The sequence below is a fragment of the Prionailurus viverrinus genome, chromosome B3 (assembly GCF_022837055.1).
Source record: "Prionailurus viverrinus isolate Anna chromosome B3, UM_Priviv_1.0, whole genome shotgun sequence".
Classification (NCBI taxonomy): Eukaryota; Metazoa; Chordata; class Mammalia; order Carnivora; family Felidae; genus Prionailurus; species Prionailurus viverrinus.
The window spans coordinates 106123072-106145002 of record NC_062566.1 but is presented as its reverse complement, the minus strand read 5'-3'; the positions used below and the strand labels follow the sequence as shown (position 1 = coordinate 106145002).

Sequence of the window (21931 nt, the reverse complement as noted above, 5' to 3'; positions counted from 1 at the left end):
CGGCTCATGTCATGATCTCACAGCTTGTGACTTTGATCCCCGCGTCAGGCTCTGTGCTGACAGCTCAGAGCCTGGAGCCTGCTTCGGATTCTGTGTCTCCCTCTGTTTCTCTACTCCTCCCTTGCTCATGCTCTGTCTCTTTCTTCTCAAAAATAAATAAAAACATTAAAAAAATTAAAAAAAAAACTTTAATGGCTCCCTGTTACTGAGAAATCCTCCCCTAGGACAATCATTAATGACTAAATGTAACACAGGAAAGAAACGGTTCATTGCCCGATCTAACAAATTCATACCGTAACTTTGGGAAGGACCTCGCTTTCAAATGGTCTCCAAACACAGGCACCGAACTAATCTAAAGACCTTCACAGAAAGAACCTCTCACCACTTTCCTTAGCAATTCCTAATCATGACTGCCACCAGGAATAGGAATGAATAGAAATTAACATGAAACAGTGCCAAAGTAGGCTGAGTGCCTAGCCCTGTACCTGATAACTGCGGTTATAGTCGAGGCCAGCTTTTAGGGACTTGCTCCTAGAGGCAGCTGTGGCCTGGGTGTGCTCCAGGTAGACTTGGAGGTTATTAAAACATTCATGGAACAAGTCGGCGTTCTTCCCAGACCAAGTCATGGCTTTCAAAAGATCATCCTTCTTATCACCCATAGCTAAGTAAAGTTTTTTCAACTCAAGAGCCAGTGTCTGCGAAGAGGTGAGAAGGAAAGACAGTGAACAGACTCTGACTTTAAGAGGCTTCAGCTCTGGCTTAAACAGCGTGACTTTAAGAGGCTTCAGCTCTGGCTTAAACAGCGGGCTGTTTGCAGCAACGGCCAACACATGGGCTTTATTGGAAATTCCTTACCTCGTAGTGCACCTGCCGAGCACAGACATCCTCTCTGAAGAGCCCAGGTGTCTGCAGCATCTCCTCCACACTGGCAAGGCACTGACTGAGGGTCAGAAATAGTTCAAATAATTTTTTATCCAAATTTATGTATGTTTCTTCTGTCATGTTTTCCTGAATCAAGAGGAAAAAAGAAAAAAATAAATATTAGGATTCCTTGCCTTCCTGAGCCTCCATTTTCCCTGGTTTTGTTATGGTTTACAATTTACATTATACTTTTTTATAATTGGTTGTTTTGAACACTTTGTGAATCAGGTAGAAGAATAAACAAATACAATTAAGATGTTAAGTCTGAGAAAAACAAGTTTAAGAAACTCAACGCTTGGTAGTGAGTAACCATTGAAATGGAATTAAAAGGTAAATAACAAGATGAAGGACTTCCTTAGCGGGGCCATCCATGTGGAAGGGTGGTCCCAAGGAAAGCATACTATCCCTCTTCCCACGGCTCCCTGCCTCCCACATTGTAAGGTAGGAGAAAGTGGGTTAATGGAATCAAGTACAGCCTGGAGAAGGAAAAGAAGACATTTGAAAGGGATGATTGGGAAGAGGTACAGTATCTTAAAGATAGATGGTAGGCAAGGCATGGTAACTACAGTTAATAAATACTGTGTTACATATTTGAAAGTTGTCAAGAGAATAGATCTTAAAAGTTCTCATTTCAGGAAAAACATTTTTTGAAAATTGTGAAGAGAGTAGATCTTAAAAGTTCTCATTTCAGGAAAAACATTTTTTGAAAATTGTGAAGAGAGTAGATCTTAAAAGTTCTCATTTCAGGAAAAACATTTTTATAACTGTATGTGGTGATGGATGTTAGATTCATTGTGGTGATCATTTCACAAAATATACAAATATTGAATCATTATGGTGGACACCTGAAGCTAATATGTCAGTTACATCTCAATAAAAAAAAGATATGGATGGGCTGTGGAGTGGGGGTGGAAATTAGAAGTGTTATATGTGGGCTGATTGTGAGAATTAAGGCCATCCTTAGATGTACAACTTCAAGGGAGGCACCTAGGGTTGTGCGATTGTGTCCCAGTGAGTTTGGGAGCCACAAGGTCTCCTTATATTTTAGCATAAGCTGTTGGAGCCACCTCTTTTTCTTTACCAATGAACACCCTGAATTCTTGACCAGGCACAAGATATTTAGAAGCATGCGAAAGCTAGTAATCACCCCAATTTAGATTCTATTTCCTATGGTCTTCTCTGGTTGATACTTAACATTACCCAGCACACCGTTTCAGCATTCAGCTTAGTCAAGGTTGGAAATCTTGTCAATACTCCCCTCCTTCCTTACCCTTCCAATCACAGAGCACCACTGCAGACAGTACTAATCAACAACGATCCTCGTTCCTGCCGATCTTAGACTTGGGTTCAATGATCTTTGTACACGGTGGTCTCGGCAGGTGCTACCACAGTCATCAGAGTCGGCAAGAGATAAACTCTACTTGCAATTCTAGGACCCATTCCACCATGGATTCTACCATTTATTCAATTTAAAAAATGATGGCTAGTTTACGATGTCACATTTCCCTTCTTTTTTGATATTGCAGTGAGGAAAATATGTACTGTGAAGCTGCTACCTGGGTCTGAAGATTATTTGCCTCTTGACGCAGGTCTTCAAGCTGTGTGGTATATGTTTTCAGTTCTTCGGTTGTTGGGTATCTAAAGTTATACACACTCACACTGGGTAGAATACTCATATTTGTGGCAACCTATATGAAAAAAGAGAAACCTCATTACAATTTGAGATCCCGCTGCCGTTAACGTTAAACAGCAAAAATGCTTTTTCACGTGCTATCTTCCAAGTTACTTTGTTGGCAAATGTTTTTGTCTACCGTGTCACTTGTAAGAAAAAATTAAATTTTAAATATTGTGGACAGCTTTGAAAGGTCATGAAAAGCTTCACTTAGACACTTGAGGGTCTACTGAGATAACAAAATGAGGCGAGATAAACCATAACTTGAAAATAGAGTAAAATCACTAATGTTTCAATTTGGTAGCAATGCCATGCACGTTATGAGGTTAGCGGTTTCTCTTCCCATTTATTGGTAGACCCCTGGTATAGAGCCAACTCTTAGAATAGTCCCCTCCAGGTACAGACTTGCATCTTGATCTGTTATTGGAAAGCTAAATAAGCATTAAAAATTAGCTGTGACGCTAGAAGACAGAAAGATTCAGAGTTAATTCCCTTTTCAAATTAGAAAACTAATAAATACAAAGAAACAGAGTGGGGTGGTGTCAGATTCTGCCTGGGGAAAAGAACTGATGATGTTCTGCGGATGGAAAGAGAACAATATACGTGTTACAGTGTGTATGACGAGGAGAAACCAAGACTAAAGCCAATGAGTTTAATTCAACATCAATAGGCCAGAAAAGGTTCTCGGCAGAACAGAACAGGAAAGTTCCCACCAGCCTGGAGAACTGGGCAACAGGCGGTAACCTTTGCCCAGGCAGGTTGGGTGCAAAGTTGAAGGCAGAAGCTTGATAGCTGTGACCAACGGTGTTAATCTGCTCACGGGCTCCCTGCTCAGAGAGAAATCCAGCAGCAGCTGGCCCAGCATGATTAAGAACTGTGACGGCAGTAAGACAGCGTGTTTGTGGGACACAGGTACCTGGCACACTGTAGATTCCAAATCATCTTGATGAATGAATGACGCTAATATAGCATTGTGTCATTAAAACATTAAACAATTAAAACAGTTAACAATTAAAACATTAAAAAAGTGTTTAAAAAAAAAACATATTATTCATTCCTTTATTCATTCAACAGATTGAAACTGAGACTTCACAATGTTTCAGATACTGTGCCAGGCACTCAAATGTGAACCAGGCAGACATGGTCTTTTCTTCCTATACCACTTAATGGGGGAATACAGACAAATAAACAGGTACTCAGTATCGTAAGAGCTGTGATTAGGGAAGCTCAGAATGCCACAAAAGCACAAAGGAGTGGCACTTCACGCAGACTTCCAGGGGGGTGAAAAAGGGTTGGCCAGATGAAAAAGCCACTTGGCATCTTCGCTTTCTGAAAACCAACGATTTTATTTCCGCCTAACGCGGAACACGTATACGGGTACTTAATGAATGCTTGTTGCATTTTCAAAGACAAACGTGTTTATTTATGATTTACACCGTGTGCGTCACATCCACTGACCTGAGGCTGCACAAGCTGAGGTAGCGGTAGCCCGATCTTTGATGACAGTTCGTGACGTAGATATTGCCACTTATCCCCACTTTGGCCCTGAGTTGACAAGACCGAGTCTGGAGCATCCTTTGCGGGGCTAGATGCCTTAATGCTTTTAAAGGGAAATAAAAGGTGAAAAGAATAATCAACAGATAATTTTGGTTGCATTCGGTAAGAGTTTTAGAAGTGATTTAAGAAGAAATGCTCTGAATTCCCCCAACCATAGCTGAATGTCCAACTCTAAAAATGTCTTACCTCTCAGATGATTTCTGAGTTGTAGCTTTATCAGGTTGGCCAAACTGGGGCCGTATTTCCTTAGCATTAAATTCTACGAATTTGATGAAATCTTTCTGTTCCGTTGGTTTTAACTCCGGGACCTATCATTGAATGAGATTCAAATGGTCCAGTCAAAGTTTTCCAGTGACAGCCAACGGTTTCTTCTGTTGAGAGCATCTCATTTTGAACCATTTCCTAAATTATTATCTACTGTTTCCCTTTCTTGCTTGCTTGTTCCCCTTAACTTTTATTTCTCAAAAACCTACCTCAAGTATTCACACAAAGATCAAGTAAATATTACAATATATGCTACACACATGGAAAGTCCCCTAAAATATGCAAAACACGTTTAGAAACAATAGGGAAAGAGGTGTTATGCTTAGAGAGGTAAGTCCCCCTGAAGGTATTTACTTAGTTTGAAATAAGATGCAAATCAATAAAATAGCAAAGTTAGAGTGTCCCCACCTGCAGAAGGCGAAAGCAAGGTGGGTGTTGCAGTAAATGCTTACCACTCACACACACCCTCCAGGAGCAGTTTGGTACTTAGTTCAAAGGGAAATTCCATACGGAAACCTTTATTCTTATCCTTATATCTGTTAAGGGCTGCAATTACCTGTTGCTGCTGGAAATCTTTTTGTCTGCTGAATTGTGGCCTTTCACTGACAACAGGTTCAAGTTCAGAAAGGTTATCTGGTTGGAGATCATTTTGATGCTCTGGAGGTTTCTTTAGTGTGGCAGAATGCTGCAAAACATTTGATGATGGCAGACTATTTAAAAAATGACTCCCTTTATTTTAGTCCTACTAATGAGACCGCATAATGGAAAAGTTTTATATGAAGTGACTAGGTTTCATTATTTATTACAAGTATATACTATGATTTAAGGTAGTTGTTTCAAAACAACTTCAAAAAACCATTACATTTGATGAAGTGGTCATTTTATTTATTTTTTTTAAATGTTTATTTTTGAGAGAGAGACAGAGTGCGAGCAGGGGAGGGGCGGAGAGAGAGGGAGACACAGAATCCGAAGCAGGCTCCAGGCTCTGAGCTGTCAGCACAGAGCCCGACACGGGGCTTGAACTCACGGGGTGTGAGATCACGACCCGAGCCAAAGTCGGATGCTTGACCGACTGAGCCACCCAGGCGCCCCTGAAGTGGTCATTTAATTTTCTCAGTGTAATTCATCCAATGAATTACTAAAAACTAGGAAATGTATTGCTTCTCCGTTTTAAGAACAAAGTAAAACACACACACCCCGAAAAGAGAAATAGTACTAATGCTTATAAATGCAAATTTCCCATAGGTCCAAAACATTTTTTAAAAAGAGAGGACATATGAGGATGAAAGGGGAACCACAGAGTCTGTGTATCTGCAGCCAATCTTATTTCTGTGAATGTAAGTCCTTTGAGTAGGAACCACCATCTCCTAAGTATAGATGCAAATCTTATACAGTAAGGCTCTACTCATAAGACACGCATTTGCATTTATACAGAATGCTTTTAAAAGTCACGAGAACAGTTCAACTGCATGACACTTCCATCAGTATATGTATTTGCAAATAACAGAACGTATCCTGGAAACAGTTTTTCTATTTCTGATGTCTAACTTTAAGCTTCTCAAAAAGAAATTTTAATCTTCACTATTGGCCCTTCATTTTCCAGTCAAGTGGGGTGACACATTACCTTTAAACCTTATCTTTCTTTTATGAAGAGGGCCTACACCACACCTCATTACCAGTGAGAACCATCAAGCCAGTCAAACCAACCCAATGCAGACCAACGCCGTCCCTAACAAGAGCCTAGGTAGGAAAACTGCAGGGCAAAATGGAATCAGTAACACAAGTCAGTACAACGTTCCCTTACAGTTTGAAGATGCTTCATTCTCTCTTACGTAGTAGAATTTCTTCTGTGGCTGTCTTATCACTTCTGCCAGAATTCCTTCCTGGTGGTTCTATCAGATCATCTGCCCACTCACGTCTATACGTGGCCGTGTCTTACCTGGTCTTCATTGTATTTCTCCTGAAGCATGATCTGGACTTTTTCCAAATTGCACTTCACAGTCTTTAGCTTCAAGGAAAGAGCTTCAGCCTCCTGATGAGTGGTCCCACTGTCTCCCGGCCCCCGATCTTTGCAGCTCTCTAGCAGAGACGCAACCTTGTGCTCGATTTCTGTTAGCATGGCCTTGGAAACAAAATCGTTTCATCATTCAAGGTTTTGGTCTTGAACAAGTATTATACTCTACCATGAGTCAGATTCACTCTGTCTACCTACCGTACACAACAAGTCTCAGAAACACAGACTGGAAGGGGCTTGGGAAAACAACAAGGACGATTTCCACATAACTCCTGAGCTTTTGGACACGGGTGCCACTGAGCCAACCCAACTTGCAGATGTCACTCCCCACAATAAACTAAGTGACTCCATAATCACTTTAGAAAATACAGCTGAATGTATCCAGCACAGCATAGTGGTTAAGAACACAGACCCTGGGGCGCCTGGCTGGCTCAGTTGGAAGAGCTCGCGACTCTTGATCTTAAGGGTAGTGAGTTCGAGCCCCGTGGTGGGTGTAGATTACTTAAGTAAACAAATAAGCGTAAAAACAAAAAAAACCACAGACACTGGAACTAGACTCTGTGAGGTCAGATCCCAGCCCTGCCACTTAGCAGCCGGGTAAACGTGGGCACCTTCCTTTGTACGAGTGTGCCTTCAGTCGTCTGTAAAATGAGGGTAATAGCAGAACTTACCTCCTAAGGGTCCCTCGGAGGAGTTAAGAGTTAAAATCCATTCGCTCTGGCCAGTGCTCGACTAGCGTCATCTTCTCCCCACTATCCTAACCTTTTCCTGTTGCAATCCGAGTGTCGAGTAGTAATAATAATAAAAAGACAAAATTTGCACAGAAGCCTTTGAAAGTTCTTTCCCTTGATCTTTGCCTCCTCTTTTTCAAGTCAAATAAACTTCTACAACATCCGAAGAAGATCACAGAAGAAATAATTTGGAACCTAAAACACTTAGTCATTGATACCGCTGGCCAATTTACACACAGATCTAAAAATAAATCAGCCAGATGAAGTAAGTTTCCCTGTAAGTCAATGTCACTGTATTCCTCCCGACAGATCAAGTTTGCTGTCTCCTGTGGCTCTGGAGCCCACGCGGTCACGTCAACTGACTGGCATACCATATGGCAGCAACATGCAAACTCACATTCTGGCCCCGGGATCACTGGGGCTAAAACTTGGCGTGTGCCTGAGAAGTTGTTCAGCTCTTTGAGAGAAACTTAGGAAAAACTGTCCTTAAAACAGATTTTCAAACAATCTATTCTGATAACTCCTCTATCCAAGCAAACTACTTGTATCCTGTACAGACTCTTGTAAGCATAAACAATATGTAATCACAGATTTTAGAGTGGCTACAAAGAGAATGTACTATAATTTTGTGCTCTTTTCCTCCATTCAGCTTTTTTTTCTTAAAGCGAGAGCGAGAGAATGAGTGGAGCAGAAAGAGAGGGAGAGAGACAGAATCCTCAGCAGGCTCCCAACTGTCGGTGCAGAGCCCGATGCGGGGCTTGAATTCACAAACCACGAGATCATGACCTGAGCTGAAATCAAGAGTCGGACGCTTAACCAACTGAGCCACCCAGGTGCCCCACCATTTAGCTTTTTAAAAATGTTTGAGAGACGGAGGGCGAGCGAGCGCGTGCACACGCTAGCATGAGCTGGGGAGGGGCAGAGAGGGAGAGAGGGAGGGAGGGAGGGGGAGGGAGAGAGGGGGAGAGAGAGAGAGAGAGAGAGAGAGAGAGAGAGAGAGAATATCCCACGCAGGCTCCAGGCTGTCAGCACAGAGACCAACACGGGACTCAATCTCACAAACCGCGGTCAAACCAGGTGGGACACTTTATATGCAGACAGCTGACCCCAAAACATTGAGCCAATCAGACAGAATTATCAGACATTAGCGGATCCAGAGTTTTCCAGGATGACATAATTTTTGCCGGTATAACAGAGAAACAAAACAATAGCTGTTTTGATTCACATGTTTTTAATAATCAAGGCTGAACATTTCTTCTCAAATATTAAATTACCAAATATAATTTGTTCTCGACTTATCCGTTTGTTCCTCTCCTTGGACCTTCTCCCACGGGGAACTTAATGTTTTTTACAGACTACTATAAGGCTTCTTGTAGGTTTCAGTATTAAGTTGCGCGTGCCATGGTGTTATATAAATGAGCCAAAGATGGCCCCTGCATATTGGTCCCTATGTTGCTTATTTTTTCACAGCAGGCCAGAACCATTAGCTCCAATCCTACTGGCACCAAACTCAAAGCAGGACCCTCCATCTGCCTGCCATGGTTAAGACAAACTCTGGGGCTCTAGAAGACCGTAGCCTCTCTTGCCCCCTGGAACTCTCTGACGTCACCTAGATACACGAGCCCCTCTGGATTCCTTGCTCCCCTGAGTGTCCCTTTGCCCTCCTCCCCTTCCAGGTTGGGGTCCCACCGCCATTCCAAGCCACAGCCTCTAAAAGGGCGCCTGAAGAGAGGGACCTTCCCATCCCTTAAGATCCTGCCCAAATGTTGCCCAAATAAAGCTTGCTGTGTGCTGCTGCCACCTTGTGGTTGTGTCCTTCCCTTGAGCAGCCCCCACATACTTGAGCTCTCTACAAGTGGCCTCGGGAAGGGATTCTCTCCGGTGACCTAGGAATCCGCATAGGGTCTACCCAATTGGCATATCGATCCCAGATGGCTGCAAGTGGCTGGGACTCAACGTCTCCAACACCTCAGGTTCAATTCAGCACAACGCTGCCCGATGCAGTAGCACCTTTTCCAGACTCCCCCGTGCCTCGTCATCCAGGCCAAGCAGTGGTGCTAGTATTTAAGTGAACCCACCCCATCAAGAGCTGACTTTTGGGGTCATAGGTGGGGAGCTAGCTACCTGGGGAAGGAGGTCAGCCTGCCCACCTGGGTCCCCCACATGAGGCAGGCGCTGGATATTGTAAGACTATGGGCCTGAGCGGAGAAAGGACGAACAAGGTTGGGCTCCCTCCGACCCCAAAACGGGCTCCAGTGGGAGGAGCTCCCTGTGGCCGGGGCCAGTGTGATGGGGTACTCTCGGAGGAAGTCCTCATTCCTGGCGTCTGCTATGGCAGACACGTGAGCCAATCAGACATCAGGCCAAAGCTGGTCTCTGCACCCTCGGAGAAGACACCTCAGCCATCGTGACACTCCATTATGCTGCCGTGATGTCATCCTTCTGGCTTCTCTCTGGAGGGATACAGGGATCCCAACCTTCGGGCTGAGTCAGCAGCACTACTCAAAGTGACTAAAGGCAAATTTATATACCTGTCTCTTCCCCACGCCCCAGCCCCAAGAAAGAGTAGGAGCATTCACAGTAAAATGGCAGCAAAGCCCTTTTACACTGTACGTGCAATCTTGCAAATGACGATATTCGGTTTCATTTCAGATGAACGAAAATTCAAAGAACTTATTATGAAAATAAATAACAGCATTTATTGAGCACTTTTTATATACTTGATACACTAGACACTGGTTCTTGTACCTTCTCTCCTTTAACCCTGTCAAAGTCCTAGGAGATAACCTACCCCATGAGAAAAACGAGGTGAAAAGCCAACATCCTCAAGTTCACAGTTAACGTGAGGGGGGGCTGGACTTGGACTCTAGATTCTAGAGCTCTTACCACGACCGTCTCTCCAAATGCCCCGATTACGTAAATCTCCTCAAAGAATTACCCAGAGGACAAAAAAGTTGAGGCCAAGATAAACACAGGGGGCAGAGTAACAGGAAGAGACACACTGCTGCTTTAAAGGAAATTCACCCATTCTTGGCAGGTGATTGGTGAAGAGGCAGGCCACCAACTCTGGCCCATCGGCCTTACCTGGCACCCTACCAGCTGCTGTTCCACCAACTGCTGCATGTCCGCGTTTAATGTTTCCGGCTCGAATGCCACGTTGGCTTGGTGCAGCCACAGCTCCAGCTCGGCCACCTGGGTCTTGCAAGCATGGAGGATGTCTGCAGGCTTCAGCCCGGGTTTCTCCACCGTGGCCTCAAAGTCCCCGTGCTCGTCAGAAAAGCCCAGAGCTGCGGCCTTGAGAGGTCGTGTGGCGCCCTAAGATAAACCCAAGGATAATCCAGCAGTGAAAAGCCACGGAGTCCAAAGTTTTCAGGGCTGAACTTGCAAGAACCTGTGAACTTCCAGCATTTCCCCAGTTAAAAGAAAACAAATAAGGGCAGAAGAAATAAGAAAGAGAAAAGAGAAATGCACCTCCACGCTCATGGCAACAATCACGTGACCCGGTGCCCCAGGTTTCCAAGGAGCTGATCTGCATGTATACAGGTAGTGTTCCCAGGCACGGAGGACGCAAATGGGCTCGCAGTTCATTAAACAGCAAGTGGGCCCCAGGAGACAGGTAAGTGTGAGGGGAGAGGGTGTGCATGTGGGTGTGCGTGTCTGAAACTTTTCAGCGAATTGGCCAGCGTTTGAATTTGTGTGACACATGATTAAGCAATGCTTACATTGCTGTGAGCTCTGATCTAACAGAAAAAAAGGGCTCTTGACACATGGGCTGGGATACAAGGTTACGTTAGAGTAGGTTAGAAATATTTTAGCGCCCCCCCCCTCCCCCCGCCAACATACATGCTACTACTACTCATCTAAATTTCTCCCTATTAAAAGTAGCTTGAGTCAAATAAAGAGCTTCGGTGGGGTAATCTGGACATTTTTCTCCTAGCCTTCAGAGAGAATACCTGAAACAAATTTTCACCATCTAGATACTCAAATATTATTAAGGACTAGATGCTTCTAGTAAAAGACAGCATGATGTAGGACATGTTCTGTTTACACTGAGAATACCTGGGTTGCTTACCAGTCCAAAAGAAAAATGTCTTCCAGATACCAAGTCCAGGCATTCTATTAATAATATATTAGATATTTTCAATTTGGAAGTAAAAGATGATCTGATATAGAGACATATTTGCTTCCAACATCCTTTTCCAGAATATTGGAAGATTCTATCGACCGTTCTAGAGAAATGCCTCTAGGGATAAGGATCGGTGTTTTGCGCTAAAAATTATTGATCTCAATAAATATTTTATCAATTAAGATTATGCTGAAATACGAAGTTTTCTATATAAGACTCTGCTAACATTAGCATCTAACAATGGGGATTGTTCACAAGTGTATACCCTCCTTCAACTCAAATGCACATTTCCCAGTGTCTGTAGAATTTTATTTAAACAGAGAGCTTTCAGTACAACAGAAGTAAACAAAATAGGCAGGTGGTAACAAAAACATGCAGGGTGTGAAAATACCCCTTTTTCACACACATGGGGAGTATCAGGAAAGCTGGCTTAGCAGAAGTTGTACTTGTTCCCCTTGACCATTAACTTCACGTATGTTTGCTCTTTTCTGCCAAAACGCACTTTCTCCCTTGCCTTCATCAGTATTTTTTATTTTTTTTTCAAGAATCCCCTTCTTAAGGAGGTCTTCCCTTGCCCTGTGATTCTCGGCAGAGTCGGGTCTATGCTTGGATTCAGCTGGTTTCAATTTTCTTTTTGAATTCTGGTTTTTTTAAATGTTTATTTTGAGAGCGAGCAAGCAGGGGAGGGACAACGAGAGAGAGAGACAGACAGACAGACAGACAGAGAATCCCAAGTGGGCTCCACGCTGTCAGTGCGCAGCCCCACGCGGGGCTTGAACTCACGAACCATGAGATCATGACCTGACGCTTAACCCACTGAGTCACCCAGGTGCCCTTTAATTGATTTCTTTTAAAAAGCAACACCTGTGTGTACGGCCAGACACCCAATTGCTAGTCATCTGATTGTTTTCTTGTTTTCAGGTATTGCTATAATTTAGTGGCAAAGCTTTTAGGATCCTCTTTTTTTTTTGTCACCTGAGGTAACAATCAGTAATATTAATTAATTAGTCTGTAATAACAGATTTACCATCCACCTTCTTTATTTATTCAAAAACATGATCGGAGCACCTAATCGTATACCACACACATTTTTTAATGGCAATATTGAATTTCATTGCTTTTTCACTCACTGAATTAATCAGAAAACAAGGAAGCTGGATCACTAATCTGGGTTTTATTTGCTAGTTATTTAAAACCGAAAAGAATCCAAAGGTGAATGGGAGAAAAAAAGAACATTTGCAACCATAGAAACCGCAATAGCTAAAGGTGGCCTGGGAAACCTGCCAGTAACCAGTTCACCCACCTCTTTTCATAGTCAAAGAAACCCAAGTTCGTTTATCGCTTAAGCAATTCACACACCTCCCTTTTCACCACATTGCTTCTCAGAAGCTCAGGTCCAGACATAAGTTAATCGCCTGAGGTCACAAGGCTCTGCTATCTTTTAGCCTAGAGTCTACAGTTTTTTCCACAATCACACCCCTGCTGAATATCTTCTCTAAATGATAGCCCCAAATTCTAAAAGCAGAAATGATTTAAGTGGGTATTTTATGACAGTACATCTTGAGGGGCTAAAAAGTATTACCACCATTTCTTGTTAAAGAGAATCATGGCATTTCTACTGCATAATTGTAAATTAAACTACCTCTCTTTTGGGCTCTAGGGCCAGACTCCCATGCTAAGTGTGATACACAGATCCTCTCATTATCGCCCATCACAAGCCCTCATTATTTCCAGTGTACAGATGAGGAAATTGAGGCACAGAGAGGTGATTCAGATTGCCTGTGGTCACCCAACAAGTAAGCAGAAGCAGGATTCAATCCCTGATTTCCATTATGCCTTGGGGTCTCCAAGTCCACATTCTTCTCGTGACCTTGCCAATGCTCTTGTATCTAATTTGCCTCTCAGTTCGTGAATGTCCTACTGCTTGGTTTCCGCAGCAACAGGATTCCGTTAAAATGCAGGTGAATTTTCTGGCGGTGGCTGTATGTCATGCCAAAATACCAACCCTTTAAATTTACCCCTTAATATTTTACAGTCAATTCTACAAACGTAAGTCCCCCCCCTCCCCCCCCCTCCCCACGAGCACCACAACACACAAATACACTTGTTCTGAAAAGCAGGATTGCCTGGCTCAAGTGCAATACCCAAGTGCACCTGCACGAACACTAGCCATGCCGCTGGGATGGCGTGGTGGCGGTGTATTCTGAGGCCAAACCTACCCGGGTTTCACGTCTTTCAGTACTAAACGTTCAAATTAGGAAGGCAGTTGGGAATAGCCTAGGTTTGACTCCTCATTCCTCCATTCACCAGCTGTACCTCCACTCTTTAAATTTTGATTCCCTCATTTGTAAACTTATGGTAGCTACTAATCTACCGTATTTAATCTTGAGGAATAAGCAGCAAGCCTAAATGCTTCTTATGGGATAGGCAGTTAATCAATATTAGCTCCCCTCCACCTCCGGGGCCCTCACCAGTTATGTGGACAGAAGAAAGAAATAGTTGTTAGTGGAAAGGCTTGTTCATCCTGACAACTAGGTAGCAAGCAGTAAATGATTCATCGCTCTGTGCCGTGCTTACTTTCGATGTCAACATCGATGGCAAACCTTCCAGTTCGCCAGCTTCACGGCACACGTGAAAATGTTAAAGTTCACAAAGAACTCTTGGCTTGATACACCAAATGTTGCAGAACACAGAAAGCTGGTCATCCCTGGGTGCTCGTCCAGGTGCCTGAGTAGTTTGCTTGTTACCAACAGGGACTTACCTCTTCTGTTTGGTTGGGACTCAGGGAAAATTCTGGGCCTTGCTCAGCGTTTACGGAGTCTGGCACAAGAACTTGTGCCATAGCATTCTCACATGTGCTTATTTTCTCAGTAGCCTCCTGTAAAGAAAAGAACCAGAGGTCCAGAAAATTTCCTGCCCTTGCTGCCAGGTGAGTTACTTTTCCTGCGCTAGCTCATTTTACATTCTCACATGGCTGCAGAAGTGTCCAGAAAAGTCCAGCACATGTAGAGAAACGTTTATTCGTTAGGAAAAAAAACAAAAAAACAAAACAAAAAACCCCCCCCAAAACCCAACTTCCTCAAGTTTGTCTTTATTTGAAAGATTTAAATTTTCCAAAGCTCTCTAGCAAATGAGGAGCATATAAGGAAATCTACAGAATTCTATATTTAAGTGGATTAACATGAGAACTAAAATTAAATGAAATTATATGGTAAAGGCATTTCAAATAATAGGGGAAAAGATCAATTTACTAAATTTGGGAACTACTCAGGTATTTCACCAAAAAAATAACTGAATCCTTGTCTTACTTCTAATAATGGATTCTAATTGTATCTAAATTTAAATGTAAAAGTTATACTCTAAGAATCCTTGAAAAAAAAAAAAGTGAATCTTTTCTAATCTAGGAGTGGGGAAGGACTTTGAAAGCATGAAAATAAAAGGAAACACTCCTGGTATTAGCAGCCTAAGAAATAAAATAATAGTATTACCACAAAAAGCATCATAACCGAAGTTAAAAATAAAACAACAAACTGGATAACAGCTTACAATGTGTTAATATCCTGAATATATTAGTTACTCTTATAAGTCAGTACGGAAAACATCAACCCTTTTGTAGAGAAAAAAGTCAAATGGCATGAACAAGCAGTTCATAAAAGAAGAATACAAAAGGCAATAAACACTTAGATAGTCAACATTCTTAGAATGTAAATGTAATTTAGACCACTGGAGAAGTTTGGCTAACGTTGAAATATCCAATATCAGCTTGAGGTCAAGAAAGAGGCATTTCCATGTACTCCTGGCAGGAATAAAATTGATACAGTCTTTCTAGAGGGCAGTTTAAGAATATGGGTTATAGTTTAAATGGATATATACTCCGATCCAGCACTCCCATTTATTAGGTTAACCAAGGTTAAACAATGGGAAAATAGGATATATACACAAATAATTAACATCACGTGGTGGGAAAGGTGTGGCTGTTCTAATCGACCAATCGTGCTTGTTCTACTTACAAGCTGCATGATCTTAGACAAGACAACTGGAACTCTGAGACTTTACTTTATCTTTAAAGTGGGAATATAACCTACCTCACTCATGCATGTGATTACCAAGCAAGATGACACATATAAAGCATCTAGCAGTTCCTAACAAAACATTACTTTTCGGCTTCTTGTACTGAAAACGATCGCTGCTATTAGAAAGGTAACAACCAAGAACTAAAGGGAAAGCTTAGATAAATTGGAAAGGGAGGACAGCATCATGAAGAATCTGGGATGCCAGGCTAAGAAGAATGCATTTTAGCAGATAATCAGAATCCATGAAAGATTTCAGCATAGCAGTAATAGTTTTAGGAAAAGTCATCAGTGACTATTGTAGAAGATGTATATTTTATTTTAGGAAAAATAACTAGACGTGGTAAACCCAAATAGAAGGCTACTCCAACAAAAGTCCAGGGCAGAAGTCACAATTGCCTGGAATAGGATGATGGCAAAATCATGGGAGGAGAAGAATGTAAAGATTGAATGGACATCACCTGGCCACTGATTAGATATGAAAGTGAGGTATCTAAGAGGACTCTGAAGTTTGTCTTAGACTCTGAGGGAACAGTGGTGCTATAAACAGACGTCGAAAAATTAGGAGGAACTAGTTTTGAAGGAAACTTGACAAAATGGGTTTGAGATGAAAGAAAATACATGCAAAAAGAGAAATCCATCAGGAAGGTAGAAATGTAAAACAGAATTAAAGGAAAGGTCAAGACAAGAGATTTGATGGGATCACTGGCAGAGGGAGGACCAAACCTGTGGGAGGAGATAAAACTGCCCTGAGGGAAAGAGAAGGAAGAGAACAGAACCCTGGATGGGGCAAGTGAAGGGGATGGGGGAGGGGCTGCAGGTAGGTGAGACAAGAAAGTGCAGAATTAAGAAAGTCAAAGGGTCCCTCATTTCAGGAAGAGATGTTGCTAGTGTCTAATGCTGGAGAGATCAATAAAGATGAGGACAAACAAAAGGGCACTAAACTGATGTTCCAGAAGGTCAATGGCAGTTTGAATAGAGCCAGGGGCAAAAACTTGATTACAAAAGGGGCCAAAGGTGAGGAGGCCAAGTAAAGATTTTGAGAGGTGAATGAGAAGCAGCACAGTAATTGACTGACCCGGAAGCAGGATCAAGACAGTCAGTGCATTAAAGTACCATGCTGAGCCCAGTACAGGACAGAAACATGTAAAACATGACGCTCTTGCCATTCACCAAACCGTGTCAGGTGTACGCATAAAAATGTGGTAAGTCATAAGTGAGGTTCAGCATGCTATCAGAATGAAGGGAGACAGCAGAGGTTTCTTGGAGGAAGTCAAAGTTGAGACGGCCTTTGTGGATGAGGAGGAAGTCTACCTCCTGGGGAGGGGGAGACCGAATACTTCTCAGACTGAGAGGGAAGGAACCAGTCAAGAGGCAGAGACTGGAGCTACAGGTCTAGGCAGAACCCTGTGTGGAGGTGTCACGAAACAAGTGGCCTGGGGGCTAGGGCAGAGGGTAGCCCTGGACAGGAGACGGGAACAGGAGGCATTATGGATCACAATGATGCTGGGATGTTTCAGGCACAAGGGGAAAACATCACTTTCATGTTAATTTCTGATGATTTTCTAAGCTGAGGGCATTTGCCCTCGAGTTTGAGAGGTTGGAGAAGATTTAGAAGGTCATAGAGCAAAACAGACATGAATACGCATTATGCACTACTCTGTTCAAAAAGAGGATTATGGGGAGACCCCTCGCCACAATGACTTCCAAAAGAGAGGCGTGTTAGATGCTTTGAAACACTACAGTGAACCTTTTGAAGGGGGGCTCCTTTGAGTTATCTGTTTTGTTAGTCTCAATTCTCACATATGGAGTGCTCAGAAAATACTCTCCTGTTATCACCAAGCACCCAATAGAACTGCAAATAATAAGCAAGTACTTGGCTGTTTTTGAATTTGTGAAGACATAACGGTGAGAAACTTAAAAAAATTCAGCCCAGACAGCTTCCCCCTCCTAAGCAATGTTTCAAACAAGAAATTCTTCGGACTTACTTCCCTTACTATCCCTGCCAGCTCCCAACCACCGAGTGTATTCTACTCAAAACTACCTGAATGATCGTTCCAGAGGACGAGGATGCTCTGTCTTCCTCCATGTCCTGGTCGTGCTTGCAGAGTAAAGACCAGGATCCGGAAGATCGCTCTGCCGTCTTCTCTCCATTCTAACACAGTAACCAACTGATTAGCAAAGAAGTAATTTCCTACCATCCTAAGAGCATCCTACTCCTCTCTCACACAAAACTCAGTTCACCAGGCAGTACGACTGTAGCCCTTAATTCCCCCTCTCCCTCCATTTGTCATCTCCTTCTCTGGCTAACTAAATCGTAGGGGTCCAAATGGGCTTGCTCTTCCCGAAGCCTAAAAAACACTCTGAAAAGTTGGAAGGCAGCTCACAGCACTCAAAAAAGGATCTTTAAAACCGTGCTTTAGGAATTTGATCTGCTTTGGTAAATGTAACCTTAAACGCCATCTTTAAAATAACAGCCTGATAAACGTGTATTCTTGCTACTGTCAGAGACAGACAATGGTTATGGTAAATAGATCAGCTCAGAGGCAAACGCAGGTCTTAAATTAGAACCACGCTGCCTCCACTCTCCTCTCGCCCCGGAGCCTCCTCAGTTCTCATAATTGCCTCTGCCGTGGGGGGACATAATCAGATTACGAAGTTGTCTGATGGACTGAGCTGCAGGAAGCCTCTACTCTCCCTTGCCCTATCTACTCGGTTCCAGTGGCCTCGTCTTTAGGAAAGCAGGTGGTTCTGTGTGACAAAGGAGCTATTTAACAATCCATAAAATGAGCACAGAAAGCGTCTAGCGATTACACGTGAGATAGAGAGACGATAAATTGGTGCAATTTTCTCCTCTTCGGCACAAGAGCCACTGTAACTTTTGTCTTTAGGGTATGAAATGGAAATCGATACCAGGTAAGACAATTGTAAATTGTCTCATTCAATCAGCTCTAATGAAGCGGTAAGGATCAGTAGAAGCGTAAGTTGCTAACGCAACTCTTCATATCCTTGGCAATGCTGTCTCAGACGAAAAAAGAAACCTGGAAGAATAAAGTTCTAAAGAGCACACTAGAAGCGCCCACCAGACAACATACTCTGAAAATTTCAGAGAATGTACTCGGAAGTCAGGATATGACCGAGAACTTCATTTTCTCCCACATGCCAACAAGTGTGTGTGGTTTACATTTATCCCACTCAGGCATGAAGTAGATTCAGATGCACTTAACGTTAATAATGTAAGAGAACAGCTTCAATCACCCTTATCAAACATCGGCATTCAATTTAAAAATCCTTGTGTTCCTATTCATTGTAAGCTCTTCCCATTGACCTTCTTTTAGAGATTTCGGTTCTAACGAAACTTGAGGAGAAAATCAGGTTCCTTACTTCACTCTTCGGGGAGCTCTCTTCTGCCTCTTCCTTGAGCGCCGGCAGGAAAGACATGGAACTTTTGTTCAACTGAAAGGCACAGCACAAATACTTGCAGCCAGGTTGCGGTTCAACATCATCAGGATCCTGGCCTGGCTGTGCTTTTATGCAGCTAATTTTTTACTCGCTTGATTCAAGATGCCCACCCACCCAAGCAGCCTCCGGGTGAGGCAACTTTCAGCTAATCCCGCCACATATCGTGACTCGGTCAAATCTTTGATCATTTTCACCTGCATTGCCCTCTCTGGCCCCTCATCCATCAGTTGAGAACGTGATCCCCTGGTGTGGACTCAGGGGGCTTAGAGTGGTGCTGGATCCATTTCTGAGTTTGCACTGGGCTGATTGGTGAGGACAAAGACATTTCACGGGTGACTCCCACCCACCTGCCTGTGGAATTTCATACACACCTTCAGTAACTCAGGCATAAAAATTCCGGGTTGAGTCCAGAACAGACACACCCCAAGGGTTTATATTCCCTAGCGAGCAATCTCAGGCACAGTATCTCCACTTTAAAAAATTCCTGTAGGCCATCGACATAGATGCCACAGGTTTTTCAGCTGAAAAAATAACCCCAATTTAATACTCTCGTGAAAAGGCAGGACCAGCATTAGCCTAAAGTCTTACCCACCTTCCACTCAGAGCCCTCCCTCTCAGCCACTCCTTCCTCTTCTGAGGTTCCGGTTGATGGCATTTCTTGTTCTAATTCTTGCTGGTCCCGCTGTAAATGCTGGTGAAGGTTTAGTATGGCAGCCTTCAGGTCCACCAACAGGTCCTCTTTCTTCTGGTTCAAACTCAGAATCTGCTGTTCCATACCTTCAATTTCTCCCTGTGCGGAGAGAGAGTTTGCATTGCATTGGGCGGTCTGAGGCCTGTGCATGCCCTCGGGAGCTGTGTCGCTCGGTGGAAGGCAGGACGAGTTTCCTATGCTGTTTGGCAGGCAGCACCAAGAGCGAGTGTCTGCCTGGGCACAGGTCCTCCCCATCCTGGCAGCGTTTCCAAGTGACCTGGTGAGCACTTATGAGCTCACTTATAGGATGACTTAGGCTCACCTGACACTTGGTCTATCAATTCTCTGGGAGGAGGGTCAAGCCAAGGCTCAGAGATTTGTAACAAGCTTCGTGGGGGGCCTGGCATATGCAGTCACCGATCTAGTGACAACAGGACTGACTACCCGAATTCATAGGCTCAGGGCCTGGAAAGCTTCTCAGGAGATCTGTAAGCAGACTAACATTCAGGAACCACTGAGAGAAAACAGGGTGAGAAATCTCAGGCTTCCGCCATTGCTTCCGAAGCGTTCTTTAGTATTACAGAATTCGTTTACTTTTTCCTCACAGTTTCCTACCAAATGGGAATAAACAAGCAAATAAAGGTAGTGTTATGTGTCACTTACCATGAGAATGATGGACAGATGATTTCAAGCTTTATAACGTGACTTTAAAAATTTGTATGACTGGGGGCCCCTGCCTGGCTCAGTCGGCTAAGCGTCTGACTTCGGCTCAGGTCGTGATCTCGCGGTTTGTGAGTTTGAGCCCCACACGGGGCTCTCTGCTGTCAGTACAGAGCCAGCTTCGGATCCTCTGTCCCCCACCTCTCTCTGTCCCTTCCCTGCTCTCGCATATGTGCTCTGTCTCTCTCTCAAAAGTGAATAAACAAAAAAAGCTTTTAAAATTTCTTGTATGATGTGTGGGAATAAAATGTCTTGTATGTGGGTAGAAGTACAGTTTGTCTGTCTAAGACGAATATAGAATATCAGAATCGTAGATTTGGAGGAGAGAGCAGGTGTCTGATCTAGCATCCTCCTCTCTAGCACCCCTGAAAGGCATTATTCCATCTCTGCATGAGCCTTGCAGTGAACGCTGCATCAGAAGACAACCTGCTCCTTATCAGCAAAGCTTCACGTATTGGAGTTCTGTTCCTAACACAGTCCTTAAACTCCTGTTCATTTGTTTCCTCCTTCCTCCTTTCTTTCCATCTATCGATCCATCCACCCTACACACATTCATAGAATCATTACTTCTTTTTTTTTTTTTTTTTTTTTTTTACAGAGAAATTTACTATGTCTCCAAGTGTGAGGGTTCTGAAGTCCAGAGAGGTGATTTTTCCAGGGCTGCAGCTAGCCAGTGACAGAGCACAGACCTGGACTTCCTGACATCCCACCTCCACGGTCTCCTGCTCCTGCCTACATTTGGACACCAATAACCCTCGTCTGTCTGAAGTTAAACTTCTTGTGATTGCTTTGGGAAACGATAACTGAATTAAAACGGAGTCGGCAGTGCTGTGTGCGTGTGTCCATTTTCAATAAACACTAAACTTCAGAGGTATAATGCCTCCCAGCAGACATAATACTATAGCCATTGGAAGAGCCCTAAGTGAAAAAAAAAGAACAGTCTGCATACCACAATTATGGATGCGCAGTAGGGCACAGAGCAGCCACTCTCAAAGTGGCATCTGCAGACTGCTGGGGGTTCACATTCTATGAGGTCAAGGTCATTTTCAAAATAATACTAAAACGTTATTTGCCCTTTTCACTCTGTTGACATTTTTCACTATATGCTACGACAAAAGCAGTGGTGGGTACAACCACTGACACTTTATACGGATCAAGGCAGGGACATCAACTATATGAGTTACTAGATTATTCGCTCTCATGTGCTTAACTGTAAAAAACAAAGAAAAAGCCAGTTCACTTAAGAATACCCTAGAGAAAGAACATGCGTTTCTAATATATTGTGGGACACAACAGAAAGCACGCATAAAGCTCTTTCCCTGTGTGCCCAAGTATGATGGCTGAGAAAAAGCTCTGTGTGATTATTTACGTTTTGCGCTGAACTACATTTTCATACAATGCTATTTTTACTTGGAAAAAAAAACAGCTACTAAGCTATACGTATATATAAATACTAACAGATTTTTCTGAAGAGATAAATGTTAATATTAATAAATGTGAATTTTTAACACTGACTACTGAAATGTGGACATATTTGGAGTATCTGTGTAACTAGCAAAACGGTATTTTTCTTTTTTTTTTTAATTTTTTTTTAATGTTTATTTATTTTTAAGACAGAGAGAGACAGAGCAGAGCATGAATGGGGGAGGGTCAGAGAGAGGGAGACACAGAATCCGAAACAGGCTCCAGGCTCTGAGCTGTCA

The 21931-nt window shown here is 43.1% G+C and overlaps 1 protein-coding gene and 1 long non-coding RNA gene across 13 annotated transcripts in view; one reads left to right on the top strand and one right to left on the bottom strand.

The window, feature by feature from the left end:
• The window catches only part of SYNE2 (spectrin repeat containing nuclear envelope protein 2), a 342533-nt gene that overhangs the window by 90642 nt on the left and 229960 nt on the right, over positions 1-21931 (bottom strand). For 10 of the 12 annotated variants that reach the window (XM_047864572.1, XM_047864571.1, XM_047864576.1 and 7 more), the window contains exons 62-73: positions 19410-19607; positions 18740-18811; positions 17400-17510; positions 14047-14163; positions 10244-10474; positions 6354-6536; positions 4971-5099; positions 4337-4458; positions 4052-4193; positions 2478-2609; positions 856-1008; positions 486-695 (exon numbers count right to left, since the gene is read on the bottom strand). In XM_047864572.1, the coding sequence (XP_047720528.1) occupies positions 486-695; positions 856-1008; positions 2478-2609; positions 4052-4193; positions 4337-4458; positions 4971-5099; positions 6354-6536; positions 10244-10474; positions 14047-14163; positions 17400-17510; positions 18740-18811; positions 19410-19607 (1800 nt within the window). Of the gene's footprint in view, positions 1-485; positions 696-855; positions 1009-2477; positions 2610-4051; positions 4194-4336; positions 4459-4970; positions 5100-6353; positions 6537-10243; positions 10475-10630; positions 10749-14046; positions 14164-17399; positions 17511-18739; positions 18812-19409; positions 19608-21931 lie in introns of those variants that run through there. The other 2 variants (XM_047864579.1, XM_047864582.1) reach the window with 2 other exon arrangements.
• LOC125169008 (uncharacterized) lies at positions 10470-21731 on the top strand. The gene is made up of 3 exons (XR_007153393.1): positions 10470-10775; positions 14157-14214; positions 20827-21731. It is a non-coding gene; the product is annotated as an uncharacterized LOC125169008 (long non-coding RNA).